We start from the raw sequence: 17,771 nt of genomic DNA, 5'->3' as shown, positions 1-17,771 counted from the left end.
GGGCCTTAGCGTCCATTTTCAGCTTTCCGGGATGTCCATGTGCTTCTATGGACGCTCATGGAAGCACGGCATTCATTTGTGTCGACTGCCCTTAAAGGCAATGTGAGCGTCCATTCTCATTGGATAGCGGAGAATTGTACACCTGGAAGTAAATATTCCCCTTACTGACGATTGATTTTACAGTGATATCTGCACTACTCATCGACTAAAAAACACCAGATTATCCTTGTTAATTACACAACATTGATTGGTTTAAATTGTGTGCAATGCTTTTGTATTTTTCCCCTTCGATTCGGAGAAACAAATCTTTTTTCGGAGTAAATGATGGCAGAAGACACTACACTACCCAGAATCCCCAGCTATCATTTCTCCCTGCAGAAAAAGAAAACATGGCCGAACTTCGTTTTATTCTGGGTGTAAAATGCCTATTTTAAAGTTAGTTTGGCCATTAAAATGCGTTTTGATGTCATTTGATGCGAGAAATATGAGTTGTTATTTCAGATTATGTGTGCAGTGGATGTACATGATCTTTAGTTTGCTAGTTATTACGAAGATTACTTCAGGAAATTGAGTCCAACGTTTTCATTGTTACCAAGGTGGTTGCTAGGGACGCTGCTATCGATATTATTTCTGTTATGTTGTGTAACTGTTTAATGGTGTTATCTTTATTGCTACCCCCTTCCCCGTCAATGTATAGTGTTGGTCCACAGCGCAAACATATTAGTTAACAAAATCCGCATCTAAAGATACGTTATTTCCCCCTGTGCAATTCCAGTCTCACATCTCACAGCACATCGTCATTAACAAATACCGGAAACAGACCGAAAACATTTAAAGAAAAGAAAATAATACCTTATTCCGAGTGTACTTGCTTTTCTCTTTGAAAGTCATCACATAAAGGCATTGTAATACACGGTTCGGCTGCATTAAATATTACATATCTGCCGTAATTCTGTATTTATAGCCCTGATGAGAAGACAAACATGAGGAACTGAAAACGTGACGTGGATCATAAATATATCAGCCATTGAACAACATCTTACATTTCTTTTCACACAATACGTCTCCTTGCCGTATCAACACTAATTCGGCTCACTTTTATATTTGATCCAATTGGTAGATAGGCTGTATTTACACCATAAAGGTGCACAGATGATATAAAGAGACACCTGGTGGTTAAAGCATGTTATTGAATTTCATTATTTTTATTATTAGATATTAATAGGATCCCTATAAAGTATATTCATTACTCGTTATTCTCTACTAATAGTTAATTAAAGACTGTATATAATGACTATTTTGCACATCCCGTTCAAGATTTCAAGATGTTCTAAGGTTTATTGACATATCTTATAGGCCTACACAACTATGGTGTAGTTCTGCACTGAATGAAAAACTTGGGTCGCAGGTTCCTCAACAGTGCATTACAAGACATCTATCAATATGTGTGCATACCTCCAGCAATGTTAACTATGTTGAAGCACTTATTTTAACTGATATTATACATAATGTATTATACTCTTATGATGTATGCAGATATTTCATCTCCGGCCTTGTCAGGTATTGAACAATCAATAAATAAAGAACACAGAATTGTTAAATATAAAACACAGAATTTGTGTGATTATACTAAATGATTTTCAAATAAACACCACTGCATATTTAACTGTTACACATGCTGATGTAACGCAAATGTTCCAACTTGGGATCAATAAAGTATATCTTATCTTAAGCTGATCGATGGCTACTGCCATATTTGCAAAATGTGCCTCTGAACCTTGACAAGTGCATGTTTCAGGCTTATCAATTAATGTAATGTAATGTAATGTTATCAATTAACAACAGGAGGGGTCACAAACATAAGTCCAGCTGTTAAATAAAGCTCTTCTGACCTTAGCTGGCGTGTGGGTATATATATTAATACTGCCCATTATGGGCACCAGCAATTTCCACCCATTTATTAATTATATGTTTTAAATGTGAGTGTTTCCTGTCCCCTAAACCTCCAGGGATGTACACAGTTTAATACTGGCAACTTCTTATTATGGGAAATACGAAAACGTCTTTTAAAACTACAACTCCCAGTAGAGACGTGCCATAGAGAACATGTTGCGAAACAGAATAGCCAGCATGTGTAGTTCTGGGGATGGGGTGGGGGAGGGGGGGACGCGGTGGACCCGTTCAAATCCAGTTTTGAACAGTCTGCCGTGGTTCCATCCCATTTCAAGTGCTGTTCGAGGCTCGGTAACCCTCGGAGCACACTCTCCAATCACAGAGCTTGAGGACTATCACGGGGTTTGTCAAACAGAGCACATGGTGTAGTCCAAACGATAGCTGGGGATTCTGGGTAGTGTAGTGTCTTCATTGCCTTTAAGGGCAGTTGACAAACGAATGCCGTGCTTCCATGAGCGTCCATAGAAGCACATGGACATCCTGGAAAGCTGAAAATGGACGCTAAGGGCCCCCCCCTTGCGTTGAAAATGGACGCTAAGGCCCCCCCCCTCGCGTTGAAAATGGACGCTAAGGCCCCCCCCCTTGCGTTGGAAAAAGCCGGCAGGGGACTTGACATAACGTCAACATAGGCCGACCTGGGAGTGAGGATGTGTTGGCCTCAACCTCCATGTGAATTACACACAAATCTGCAGAGTGTCACTAATATATATATATATATATATATATATATTCTTTATTTAACAGGTAAAAAAAAAACCTCATTGAGATTAAAATCTCTTTTCCAAGAGTGACCTGGCCAAGAAGGGCAGCATGTACGAAGTTACAACATATAAAACACAGACATGAAAGGCAGACAAATACAGCTGTAAAACACAAATAAAATGGCACATTAGCCAGTCAATATAAAACCTTTATTTAACCAGATGGGTCCCATTGAGATCATAGATCTCTTTTTCAGGGGAGACCTGCAGAAATATGCAAAGTAAAACAAACTATTAAAATCATTCAAAAACTGGCAACATTTTTAAAACGATTTCAAGATATACGAGCACTCACATCGACCAAAACTAAAAAAGTGTTACACAGTGACTGACATTCTGTACGGGAGTTCACACCCCAGCTGCTGTAGGGAGTTGAAATATGTTATGGCTCTCGGGGGATGGTGGTTAAGAGACAGATTCTTAGTTTTTGGACTGCCTCAGGGGGTTAACGACATCTACTAAAAACAAAGTACTTCATTATCTACTTTTTTCAGCTTTTATACACAAAAGTGCAGGGAAGGTAGGCAGATTTAGTGTTCCCTGCCCTTATCCATTTATTTTTTCTTTATTCAGCAATCGGCAATTGTGTCAGCTTGTTTTTCTTGTTAATTAGGAAAGTGCTTGCTTAAATGTATGTATTTTAAGTGCATATTATAGAACAGGTATAGGGCAATATCAAAATTAGCCCAAACTTTTTTTTATTCACAATGTTTACTGATAATCATCAAAATATGCAGGGGGTCCAATTCTTAACTTTTCCCTAAAACATTCTAGAATTTCTTTATCTAACATTTGACAACAATAGATACGTTGTTCCTGTTTTTATTACGATTATTAGATACAAAATGATAAGTATAAATAAATCTATGCTTTCAAATGCATTATTCAGAGATATTAGGCCTGTCAAATCAAAACTGGAGCATGTGAATAAGAGAGAGCAGAGTCCTAACCAGCTGATCCAAACCAAACTCTGAGCAGCCGGCGGCTGAGACGGAGCCAACCAGCATGCGGACCAAACTGCTGCTAAGAACTCATGTTTAAATGAAATAGCAAGCAATGAATTCAAAGTGTGTATTTACTACACTAAGAGGAAAAGGAGATTTATCTGAGTTCTGTTGTGAGAGATTCGTGAGTAGAGAAGCGGCATCAGGTTTACAATCCCTCCTGCTAGGACGAAAACACAACTGCAGGTAAATGTGATGATGATGTGTGACAGGTTGAATGCAGCACAATAATCATTTTATTTTCTGAAATCTTTGGTATCGTAATCGTTTAACCAACATTGTAGTTCAAAATAAAATTTGAATAATCACCCTATGCTCCAACCAAACAAAAGAGAATACAAAATACACTCATGTAATAACAAAAAATAAGTTAATTTGTCATTTTAAAGCAAATAAGACAAACTCTACGAATACAGACTTTACATTTTCCAACATCGACATAATACAATTGAAATGTAACCATTTAACATATAAAATCGCTCATGTTTTCATCAAGGGTATCTACAGCATTACTATACTTTAGAGAAGATTGGTACAGTATATGATGATGTACATTATATATATATATAAAGCTTATGTGGGATACACAAATAAATATCACCCAATGGATGTTATCTACATCTCATCACATTTTAACTCCTCAGAGTGATTGTGTCTTGATATTTGTCTATATTGATGTTAAACATGGAGCTGCTGTGATGCAAGTCAAATTTGATCTGACCATTAAAGTATTATCGTATTATCGTATCGTATTTCTGCAGGAGATCCACACATAGACAACTCAACATCACAAAGAGGTCAAAAACTTCACAACAGCCCTTTCAATTGGGACAAAATGTATCGACAGTCATTTAAAAATGACCCCTCTCACAACTAAGAAGAAGTTAAGAAAATGGACACTGCAAATATAGCTAGGTAAAATGCCAAGTGGGTACAGCTCATTACAAATGTTAATCTTGGGTTTGCTTTCACTCGATGAAGCTCAGTGCAAGTTCTTTCATGAAGTGCAGGGTCTTTCATGAAGACTTTCACCTTTCCTAGTCGGATTCTCGTCCCCCTAAATCTATCACAGCACGATGGAGTCTAATCGCCAAAGTTTAATATATATTGCCCTTTGTATACACAGCAATAAATATGTTTATCGCACTAAACAAACTTCAACTGTCAATCATTCCAAACACTCTTTAAACCGAGGAGGAGGGGCACACTTAAAATATTGTAACACAATTTAATCACATTACAAAGTTTGACCCAAAGTTGCTCCCACGCGGATGTTCCCCATGAATAGAATGGTTTTGGAAGAGCAAAGGTGGCAGATAAATTGGCAAGAGCTACAAGTATTGCACATATAGTGTTCGCAATATGATAGCAGAAGAGATAATATGCATATTAGACTGACACAGTGAGTGAAAAGAGGAAGAAAAAGGTTTGATTAGCAGCATTATATTCTCGTTCTGTTTTCAATCGTCCCCATCATCACACTTATTAAACGGGTAATGACTACATTCTGATCAATATATACAGAGTGTTTTGCATAGTAGTTTCCCATTTTTATTTTACTTAAAGAAAAAAGTCACTGCATCGAACAAGTCCCTGGCTTCTTCTCCATCCGACTGCTGTTTGTTAGTCTTCTTCTTCTCCATCCAACTCTGTATGGATATTTCAAGTCTCTCCTTGAGGCATCTGCATTTTACAAGCTTGTGCTGAAAGGCTTCCGAAGCGCGTCCTGGAAAAGTCATTGTGTACAAATAGTATGTTGAAAATCAAAAAAGAAAACTCAATTCAATACAAATTAATGAATATTTTACCCTGTTCTAAAGTTTTGCACCCTTAAAGAAAAACCCCTTCCTTACCAACTACTTCATATTATACCCTTTGTTAAGTGTTGCGTACATCAGGGTGTATCTCAAAGTATCTTGGTAACATAAAATAACAAAAATATGTAAGTTTATCAGAAAAGAAAAAACCTTGTTTATCTGAACAAGTGTTGCATACACCAAAGTGTGTTTAAAAGTATCTTAGTAACACAAGAAAAGAGAAAAAAGCCTTGATGTCAACAAAACTGTATTTTTCCACTGAAATAGCGTTAAAATAAAAAAAAAGTGCCTTTAAAGAAAATGTATTCAGACAAAGTATTTTATTTTCAAAAAAAAAAAAAGTTTAAGGTTTTGCATACATAAAAAGTGTATCTTACAGTTCTTTTGTGAGAGAATTACACACAAATCTGCCAAGTGTCAGGGAAAATTGTTAAAATCACAAACTTACCTTTTAGAGAAACAGTCTTTAACATTACCGAATAAATTACACTTACTCTTTTTCTTGTGTTACCAAGATACTTTTAGATACAGTTTGGTGTCTGAAAACTGAAACTGGTTGAATATGAAGTACTTTATAAGGAATTCGGATTCTTTTAAAGGCAGATTTTGGCTTTTTTTTTCTCTTGCCAAGATACTTTTAGACACACTTTGAGGGATGCAAAACCTTAAAACTAGAAAATGAAGTACAGTCTGATTAGATTTTTTCTTAAAGACTGTTTCTCTAAAAGGTAAGTTTGTGATTTTAACAATTTTCCCTGACACTTGGCAGATTTGTGTGTAATTCTCTCACAAAAGAACTGTAAGATACACTTTTTATGTATGCAAAACCTTAAACTTTTTTTTTTTTTGAAAATAAAATACTTTGTCTGAATACATTTTCTTTAAAGGCACTTTTTTTTATTTTAACGCTATTTCAGTGGAAAAATACAGTTTTGTTGACATCAAGGCTTTTTTCTCTTTTCTTGTGTTACTAAGATACTTTTAAACACACTTTGGTGTATGCAACACTTGTTCAGATAAACAAGGTTTTTTCTTTTCTGATAAACTTACATATTTTTGTTATTTTATGTTACCAAGATACTTTGAGATACACCCTGATGTACGCAACACTTAACAAAGGGTATAATATGAAGTAGTTGGTAAGGAAGGGGTTTTTCTTTAAGGGTGCAAAACTTTAGAACAGGGTAAAATATTCATTAATTTGTATTGAATTGAGTTTTCTTTTTTGATTTTCAACATACTATTTGTACACAATGACTTTTCCAGGACGCGCTTCGGAAGCCTTTCAGCACAAGCTTGTAAAATGCAGATGCCTCAAGGAGAGACTTGAAATATCCATACAGAGTTGGATGGAGAAGAAGAAGACTAACAAACAGCAGTCGGATGGAGAAGAAGCCAGGGACTTGTTCGATGCAGTGACTTTTTTCTTTAAGTAAAATAAAAATGGGAAACTACTATGCAAAACACTCTGTATATATTGATCAGAATGTAGTCATTACCCGTTTAATAAGTGTGATGATGGGGACGATTGAAAACAGAACGAGAATATAATGCTGCTAATCAAACCTTTTTCTTCCTCTTTTCACTCACTGTGTCAGTCTAATATGCATATTATCTCTTCTGCTATCATATTGCGAACACTATATGTGCAATACTTGTAGCTCTTGCCAATTTATCTGCCACCTTTGCTCTTCCAAAACCATTCTATTCATGGGGAACATCCGCGTGGGAGCAACTTTGGGTCAAACTTTGTAATGTGATTAAATTGCGTTACAATATTTTAAGTGTGCCCCTCCTCCTCGGTTTAAAGAGTGTTTGGAATGATTGACAGTTGAAGTTTGTTTAGTGCGATAAACATATTTATTGCTGTGTATACAAAGGGCAATATATATTAAACTTTGGCGATTAGACTCCATCGTGCTGTGATAGATTTAGGGGGACGAGAATCCGACTAGGAAAGGTGAAAGTCTTCATGAAAGACCCTGCACTTCATGAAAGAACTTGCACTGAGCTTCATCGAGTGAAAGCAAACCCAAGATTAACATTTGTAATGAGCTGTACCCACTTGGCATTTTACCTAGCTATATTTGCAGTGTCCATTTTCTTAACTTCTTCTTAGTTGTGAGAGGGGTCATTTTTAAATGACTGTCGATACATTTTGTCCCAATTGAAAGGGCTGTTGTGAAGTTTTTGACCTCTTTGTGATGTTGAGTTGTCTATGTGTGGATCTCCTGCAGAAATACGATACGATAATACGATAATACTTTAATGGTCAGATCAAATTTGACTTGCATCACAGCAGCTCCATGTTTAACATCAATATAGACAAATATCAAGACACAATCACTCTGAGGAGTTAAAATGTGATGAGATGTAGATAACATCCATTGGGTGATATTTATTTGTGTATCCCACATAAGCTTTATATATATATATAATGTACATCATCATATACTGTACCAATCTTCTCTAAAGTATAGTAATGCTGTAGATACCCTTGATGAAAACATGAGCGATTTTATATGTTAAATGGTTACATTTCAATTGTATTATGTCGATGTTGGAAAATGTAAAGTCTGTATTCGTAGAGTTTGTCTTATTTGCTTTAAAATGACAAATTAACTTATTTTTTGTTATTACATGAGTGTATTTTGTATTCTCTTTTGTTTGGTTGGAGCATAGGGTGATTATTCAAATTTTATTTTGAACTACAATGTTGGTTGAACGATTACGATACCAAAGATTTCAGAAAATAAAATGATTATTGTGCTGCATTCAACCTGTCACACATCATCATCACATTTACCTGCAGTTGTGTTTTCGTCCTAGCAGGAGGGATTGTAAACCAGATGCCGCTTCTCTACTCACGAATCTCTCACAACAGAACTCAGATAAATCTCCTTTTCCTCTTAGTGTAGTAAATACACACTTTGAATTCATTGCTTGCTATTTCATTTAAACATGAGTTCTTAGCAGCAGTTTGGTCCGCATGCTGGTTGGCTCCGTCTCAGCCGCCGGCTGCTCAGAGTTTGGTTTGGATCAGCTGGTTAGGACTCTGCTCTCTCTTATTCACATGCTCCAGTTTTGATTTGACAGGCCTAATATCTCTGAATAATGCATTTGAAAGCATAGATTTATTTATACTTATCATTTTGTATCTGATAATCGTAATAAAAACAGGAACAACGTATCTATTGTTGTCAAATGTTTTTAAAATTCATGTTTTTTTGTGTTAGATAAAGAAATTCTAGAATGTTTTAGGGAAAAGTTAAGAATTGGACCCCCTGCATATTTTGATGATTATCAGTAAACATTGTGAATAAAAAAAAGTTTGGGCTAATTTTGATATTGCCCTATACCTGTTCTATAATATGCACTTAAAATACATACATTTAAGCAAGCACTTTCCTAATTAACAAGAAAAACAAGGTGACACAATTGCCGATTGCTGAATAAAGAAAAAATAAATGGATAAGGGCAGGGAACACTAACACTATCTCATAGATAGTGTTCTAAATCTGCCTACCTTCCCTGCACTTTTGTGTATAAAAGCTGAAAAAAGTAGATAATGAAGTACTTTGTTTTTAGTAGATGTCGTTAACCCCCTGAGGCAGTCCAAAAACTAAGAATCTGTCTCTTAACCACCATCCCCCGAGAGCCATAACATATTTCAACTCCCTACAGCAGCTGGGGTGTGAACTCCCGTACAGAATGTCAGTCACTGTGTAACACTTTTTTAGTTTTGGTCGATGTGAGTGCTCGTATATCTTGAAATCGTTTTAAAAATGTTGCCAGTTTTTGAATGATTTTAATAGTTTGTTTTACTTTGCATATTTCTGCAGGTCTCCCCTGAAAAAGAGATCTATGATCTCAATGGGACCAATCTGGTTAAATAAAGGTTTTATATTGACTGGCTAATGTGCCATTTTATTTGTGTTTTACAGCTGTATTTGTCTGCCTTTCATGTCTGTGTTTTATATGTTGTAACTTTGTACATGCTGCCCTTCTTGGCCAGGTCACTCTTGGAAAAGAGATTTTAATCTCAATGAGGTTTTTTTTTTACCTGTTAAATAAAGAATATATATATATATATATATATATATATATATATATTAGTGACACTCTGCAGATTTGTGTGTAATTCACATGGAGGTTGAGGCATATCCAGCCACCCCGTGATATCAATGTCAGCCATAGCGCTGTCCAGATCTGGTGTCCAAAATGTTGGTGAGGATGGCGGTCCTGTAGGCGTTTGATCCAGGCTGCATATCGTGGGGAGAGACTTGGTTTTTCTCAGATCCATGGTTGCTGCTCTCTAAAAATGTCCTTGCGAGGTCCTTACTTTTTAAATGATCTGCTGAGGTGGGTGGGACTTGTTATGTTGACTGGGGGGCGGAGTCCTCTGCAAACGTGAGGGTCTTTTTCACCAGTATAATGTCCATCGATGTCTGACTCTGTTTAAAAAGTTCTTTAAGCTTTGTAGCTTTTCCTTCAATCATTTCCAGCCATGCAGTCAGAGGCACCCTCAAGGACGTTTGAAATACCCCGCAGGTAGAATTAAAATACTCCATAACAAAATCATCAGAGGGGTCCTTACCCAACGTCACCAAACGGCTTGAGCGGTAATACCAACGCCCAGAGGGTCCGCTTTTAGTTTCCCAGACGGTGCCTGTCAGGACTCTTCTCCCTTCTGGCTGTGTGGGAATATCTCCTTCTTCTTCCTTCACATTGAGGGGTAATGATGCAAACTCTTCTTTAATCTCGCATGCTGTTTGTGTTTCTTTGCTTTTCTTTGCAAATATCTTGTACACCTCTGGTTCCACGATGGTTTCCTGATGCACTACTTCTTCCGATACAATGGTTGCGTGTAGATCTCGGGAAGACACCATATAGTTGAATATATAACCCCAAACATCGTCATTTTTTAGAGTCCATTCTTCGTGAAGTTCTTCGGCTGTAGGCGTCTGAACCCGGCATACAAACTGCATTCGTTTCTTGATTGGAGCACCCAACGGATGGCTGTAAGTTGTCACCGGTGTCTCGCTGATTAAATTCATATCAAAACGTCTCTTGGCCATTTTCTCTCGACTTGAAAAATGAGTGACGCTGGCTTTTTATCTAGACAGCCCTAAAGCGAGAGGGGTGAGGGGCGGGGAAAGTGTGTGTGTGTGTGTGTGTGTGTGTGTGTGTGTGTGTGTGTGTGTGTGTGTGTGTGTGTGTGTGTGTGTGTGTTCCCCCTCCTTCACCATATGTTTTCTCCCCTCATGTCCTGTCATGTCCTGTTTGCAAAAACAGAGAGGTTTAAATATATGTTTTTTTTAAGATGCTTTACTTTTGATTAATTTCATGTTATTTGCTAGTATTTGTAAGTTACATTCGATACTGTATACAGGATTAACCACACAGGAAGTGGTTAGGAGGCGGGATATATATATCCTAGACATATTAATTGATTGAAAACAACGGCATTTTATTTTTCTCATTTTTTACATTTAAATTTATTTTTTATTTTATTTTGTAAACCGGAAGCGGGGCGGGACATCCGCCGGAAGCGGGGGCGGGACATCCGGTCGAACGAGGCGGGACTTCCGGTCGAACGAGGCGGGACTTCCGGTTTTCAAAATAAAAATAAAAAGGCGGGACTTCCGGTCAAATAAGGCGGGACTTCCGGTCAAAACGGGGCGGGGCGACCTGCCACTTTTTCTGCATACTAATGAGATTGATATGGCATTTGTACTACTACTTTAGGCTGCCAAATGACTTAAAAGAATGGAGCAAATAACACCAGGTCTTTGGGTTTAAATAACAATTCTGCATTGACTGCCTTTACCCGTTCCCCTGTATTCTCTCTTTTTCTGGATTTGGTGCATTAGCGAAATGAAATATTGAGTGCACCTGTCAGATTAAAGGATTGAAGGTATCCCATTCTATTATTTGTTGACTGTAACTGTTAAATCTAATCGCCTTGTCTTCCTGAGAAATAGATTGAATTGAAGTGTGGGAGCTATTTGTATTGAAAGTGAAAGACCCTCTTATCCAGATTTGGCTTTTACATTTCATAAGAGTATAAATATGAAATATTTACAGAGAGCGTTCTGCAGCCTATGTATTGTGTGTGTTTATGCGTGTGTGAGGGTTTGTGTGCATCTGTTTGTGTTTGCGCGCATGCAAATGGGAGAATGAAAGAGTTAAGTCTTTCATGTTTTCGCAGCTTTGATTATTGCTTTCCAGTGTCGGATTAATATTCAACATTCTGGTCTCAGAGGACTGTGCAAGTCAGCATCAATTTATGTAATCTGAATACCTATAACTGTGTAATTGGCAGTCCTCTATACATCAACTATACATTTTTCAGAGACTGAACTGCTCATTTTCTAGTTCTGATTTTTTGTTTTGCTCAAAGACCAACATGAAGCAACACCATTTAAATGTTCATTATATTCAATATTCAGCAGCTCTCATTAAGAATCATCAAGGAAATAGGTGGTTGCAGTAATGGTGTTTAGCTGGAAGAAATTTGAACGATACCAAAAGATCCTAATAGGGATGTTTCCACTTATTCCTCGCACCCAAAGCAGGACTGGTGAGGGGGGATAGAGTCATCAAACCTTCAGTGATACATGCTCCCTTTCAACACCATAACGCCGAGACTGCTGTTGCTACGGCAGCAAGCTGGAACCAAAGTGGTTTCCATTGACGATTCCACAGGGACTTTCAGTGGTTTCGCTTCTCTGATGTTTCTCCTGTCATCATCACCAGAGACACCAACACTGCTGCCCTTTAGCACGCTAGCAAAAGCACGCGCAGATACAACAGCCTTGAAAAGAATCACGCCTGTGCACTTGCGGGAGTGTGGAAGCCAACACACACTTATGCACTGGAGGCTTGCAAATGCACATACACACATTAAGACAGTCACCTCTGGGAATAATGGTCATGAAAGAGACACTGTGGAACTGGATCTGTTGGTGTTTCACAGCAGCTTTGATGTTCAATTGAGGGAGGGAAAGGGAAAGCAGAGCATGTGACATCTTTATACTAGATGGTAACGCCTTGAGCAATGTCAAGAAGAAGCCTTTATATCTTGGGATGCTCCACACATTCTGGTTGTGTGTTTTGTTTTTCACAGCCAATCATGATGTGCCAAATTCAGAGTGAAGTTGCTGCTCTTACTAACAGTTTTGGATGTAAGCTGTGCAAATATAGAGCAGCATCCAGCGAGTTATAATCCCACAATAATTCTGACTTAATCTTTCCATGCACACAATTTCATTACTTCCCTAAGTACAGTTCCCGAGGACATTCTCCTTAAGTAATCACAGCCAAAGTCATCTGATATCCAGAAGGGGCGGCTGCCAATTTCACCTTTTCTTCAGGGACGTCCATAAGGAGGAGTATGAGTGTGGATAAAAAATGACAGCGCAGCTTCTCTGCTATGGTTACTACTTATAAAGGCTTTTCTTCCTGTAAAGATAGGGCATTGTTCTCACGTGTATGTTCGTGCTCAAGCCAACCGCTCACATTTCAAATCCAATAATGATACTTATCACGTGCTAGTAACCACCCTGGATCAATTAAAACCCAATTAACAGAAGTTATATGGAACATTATCCAACTGCACTATTGTCCAAATCCTGCTGGGATCATTATTAATAATTTCACAGAGCCTGGAGACAATATTAAGTCCATACATTCACAGACACAGCAATAGATCACTGTGTATAGCCTGCAGGCTTTAATCAATCCCTGCAACCCAGTTCAGTCTGTTCGGTAGGTGAATGTGCACATCAATCAATCCCCGCCCCTCTGCTCTAATTGCTTAATTCTCTTGTTTGTCAAATCTCCCGGGACACGTCTGGAAACACATCTGAGGTAAGGGCAGTATTAACGGCAGTATGATGGAATAGGTCTTTAATGTTCCTGCTGTGCAAGTGGGACCAACACATAATTTGCCTGGTTAATAAAGGAAACCATCTGCTGTAGGCCTACTATAATGTGAAGAGTATAGCCTATATAGAGTCTAGTTTGTGTTTGCCGTTTGGTTTCATTTAGATGTTTCCAGGTAAAGCTGTCGTGGAAGCTCTTGACAAAAATATCAGTTGAGACATCCTGAATTTTGAGGAGGGGATCAGAAAAGTGAAACATCAAGTCTGTGTTTGGCGTTATGAGCAAAGATATTAAATTCACATAAAATATACAATGTATTTTTGAGCTATTTGTTAAAAAAACAAGCACAAAATAGAACGAAATTTTTCAAATAATTATATAAATAACACTGTAAACAAAATACAATGTGCAGTTTCACATTCATAGTCCACTATATATATATATATATATATATACTATATTCCATAAATGTGTATCTTAACAGTGATTATTTTTGAATTGTTTCCAATATTTTTTCCAAGTGTGTGTTTCCACAGTGTTGCCATATCCTAAAAACAGCCCCAAGTTTGTATCACCCGGGCGAGAAAGTGTGCCCTAACTATTATCACTGTTTCCAAATGACCGTGCGTGTTTGCCCATCAGCGCATCGTATACCGCATTACCGCGCATCTCTCAATCAACACGGAGGACTTACGTCTCTGAAGCGATTCCAGTGCTTGATCTTGCGGCTGTACTGTGAAATGGTGGACAGCCACGTCTCGTCTTCCATGAAATTCCCCGTTTTTTCTGCCTCTTTGCCGCTCTTCACCTCGGTCTGCAAGGTAGACCCAGCGAACATCACCAGCGGGACGAGAAGGCACACCATATCTGTAATTTCCACCATGGTATAGCGGACAAAAACACCTCGCACACACCGGCTGTCGGCTTTCCTCTTCTGGGAGGGGGAGGATGCTGAGGCTGGATTGAAACTACCAGCTGATTAGCCTATAGGATGCTCCTTCTGCTGAGGGAGGGAGAGAGGGGAGAGAGAGAGATTTGATAATAGTATGCAGGGTAAGTCCTCGTACTGTGTGACGCTTTGGGTATGTTTACATGTTTGCACTGAAGGTGGTGTTTACTGTGTTTACATGCTGCACTTCCAAATTATGCTCTGCAGCCTCACGCAAGGTGCACCGTTTGGTATGTAGGGCAGTCTAAATAAAGGGCTGCAATTAAGGGCTATTTCCGTTTTCTCAATTATTTGATCAATCAATTGGTCAATAAAATGTCAGGAAGTAGTAAGAAATTCCGAAATTCATCACAGTTTCTCAAGTTGTAGATGGAGCTCAGTTGTCATGGAGACAGATCTATTGCCAAGGCTGCTTGGATTCATCTTTAGCAATTGAATGATTGAGTGTTAATCAAAATATGCTGAATCAATTAGGAAAACTTGCTTTTAAGTTTGATAGTAAAGTTTGCAAATATCAAACATAAAACATAAAAGTCAATCAGTGACATTGCTGACATCTATCAGAGCTGCAAATCTGATTTCATTTCAGTTATTTTATAAGTCTAAACATAAACATTAGGTAAATGCTTACAGCATGAATGAAAAGTGCCCAAGCTAACATAGCATGAGCAAAGACAAAACAAATGTTTTCTTTCTGTCTATGACTTTTTTTTCCGTAGATTGTAATATAATATAAAAAGCTTTGTGTTTAATGTGTAATATTTATCAGACCAGTTGAAAATCCTTGTTTTATGAATGGCCTCTGAAATACACCTTAGTTCCAATCAACCATTTTAGATTTGTGATGGCAGAAAAGGTGCAACTACATAACGCTGGCGCTGCTCCATGATGGTCCCAGAAAGCCGTGACAGTGAGCCGGTGTACATGCTAACAGAGCGCTAGAACTGGAACACCTAAATGCAACGCAACCATAATTAATGTTGTTAATGAGGTTACACGTGTGCTATTCCTGCCATCACATGCTATGAAAAAGGCCTGCATTATCATCAATGAGCTGAACCAACATGTCTTTGACACATCTGAATTTGAACATTGAATGGCTCACATATTCATTATCAGGGCTTTTGTTTCTGACTGTGAACGGTTTTGAATAAACTAAATTGATTGTGAAAAAAGCTTAAAAAGTTTTGCCTCAGAATACCCCTGGATTGATGAAGAGAAGAGAAGGTTAGTGGATTTCTTTGCTCTGGATCTCTGTTCTGTTGTGTTCAGATACGGCCCACAGATAATGTGTGCTGATAAATTACCGAGAGAGATGAACTGGATCACAGCTTGTAATTGAAAAGCTGTATTAACTGATGCCATCTTTATTTTGCCCTGATAAAAAGACATGCACGAGACAGGGCATCAGAGTAATACAATTTACAAGCAAAGATAAAGAAAGAGGAAGTTGTTTAAAAGAAACACAGTGCAGACATTTGGATGTGATCAAATCAGTGTCCTAGAGCAACAAAGCATGCTAACTCAAGTATATTTGAACCATACTGCAAGTGTGATGCTACCTTTTGTAGGCTTAACACTTAGATTGGTAAAAATTATTTATGTGCGCAAACAGCAAATCTGCATAATGCAGTTGGTTTGAACTGGGCTGTGCTCACAGTGTGCTCTCAGCTATAAACCATAATATGTGTACTCATACAGATGCATTTTAAAGTAGTGCTCTGCAGCAGCTGCAATCAGCCCGCTTCATTCACAGGGACATTAATCCAACTAAGAGCATTGAGTCAAATTAAGCAAAATGGCATTGTGATTAACGTTATGCATCCTTTAAGGCACATAGGTGAAAGCCCACACTGCTGCATTGGGAATCAGGCATAGGCACGGTCATGAACCCAGTGACAGATGTGATGTGACAGTCACAGTGCAGAGATTCAGAGAGAGAAGGGCAGAACATGGCAAGCTAACAATGTGCATCTCATTTATTGGAGCAAGTTAAAGAAAAGATGGCTGAGTAATCCTAGAGTCACAGAGCCATAGGGGGTTTCAGGTAATCCCTTTATAAAAGCCAGGGAAAATATCTCCCTGTCAGTCATGTGAGCATAGTTCCCTAAGGTCTAATGCTTTATGGAGCAAAGGGAGAGAGTAACATGGCAGGAAATTGTAAGATCAGGTCATACTCAATGACTCATTACGAACAGGATCCTCACATGCAGAGGATAAATGCTTGGTATTCATGGTCCACTAATGAAGTCTCTGTCAACATTAGACTACAAAGACACTGCTTCAATTAAAAAGTGGTAATTATTTTAAAGCATCCCATATTGGGAAAAAGACATTGCACAGTACAAGTCATAATTGAACAAGGTCTGCATGCCAATTCAACGTAGACCTTTAGATTTGCTACCTTCGGAAATATTTTCTATTTTGCAGGTATGTTCGTTAAGCTTTTTGTTTCAATTTGAAAGTAAACATTTATTTTCTGTGTGTTCTTGCATCAGCAGCTTACATCTTGGGTTGCCAATACTTTGATTTATGATCAATTCTCCCTGCATGCCTAATACAATTCCCATCAGCCTCAGCTGTAGTGCTAACAATCTAAATGTAGGATGCTCAGCAAATAGTAGTAGTAGTAGTAATTAATTGAATAGAGAGTAGCCAATCATTTGAGTTAAAATTAAAAGCATTGGAGCAACAGTTTGGCATTATTATTATATTTGTTATATTGAGTTGTTAGTAAGCTTTTGGCAGATTTTGTTGGACAGATCGATGGTAGCTTTTTAAAAACGCGGTTTCCACTCTTTTAGGTGCAGCTAAGCTAACTGAGTGCTAGCGCTAACTTCATATTATAATAATAATAAATTATATTTCTATAGCGCTTTTCTTGAACCCAAAGACGCTTATTATATATATATATATATATTTATATATATACTTACATATAATATTATGGGGGGTCCCTCTCTCTATCACTATCAGAATAAGCAAAAAATACCCAAAACAGCTGCAGTTTAAAGCTTGATACCAGTTGTATCACATAACTTGGTATTTCCTTTAAGGTTAAATAGTTATAATGTGTTTTTAATAATAGTATGTTTTGTATTAGATGGTATACATGCAAGTTATCCATAATACTTCAAGATTGAAAAAGCAGTGACAACAGCCTTACAAGTCTTGTTTAATTCAAAACCAAACACAAAAAGCAAACCATTGGCAGCACTGCTAAATAATGCACAGGGTTCTAAAATGAGAGATAGCTTCACTCAGGGACAAGCCACGGTAAGAGTACTTATAAATAATGATTGGATATATCTTCTTTGTCTAATGTCATATGGTTCATCATGTATGCATTGTCTTTCTCACTCCTGCAACCATCACTTAGAAATGCAGCTTCTGTGTAATG

The 17,771-nt window shown here is 37.8% G+C and overlaps 1 protein-coding gene across 1 annotated transcript in view; it reads right to left on the bottom strand.

Annotated features, from left to right (window-relative positions):
* spock2 (SPARC (osteonectin), cwcv and kazal like domains proteoglycan 2) overlaps positions 1–14,378 on the bottom strand; it is a 47,076-nt gene extending 32,698 nt beyond the window's left edge. The window contains exon 1 of the mRNA XM_034100157.2: positions 14,117–14,378. Coding sequence (XP_033956048.1) covers positions 14,117–14,305 — 189 coding nt within the window. The 5' untranslated portion in view covers positions 14,306–14,378. The remainder of the gene's footprint in view (positions 1–14,116) is intronic.
* Between the last annotated feature and the right edge of the window lie 3,393 nt (positions 14,379–17,771).

Source organism: Pseudochaenichthys georgianus, chromosome 15 (genome assembly GCF_902827115.2).
Source record: "Pseudochaenichthys georgianus chromosome 15, fPseGeo1.2, whole genome shotgun sequence".
Taxonomy (NCBI): Eukaryota; Metazoa; Chordata; class Actinopteri; order Perciformes; family Channichthyidae; genus Pseudochaenichthys; species Pseudochaenichthys georgianus.
Note: the sequence above shows the minus strand (reverse complement) of the source record. Positions and strands in the feature narration are given on the sequence as shown.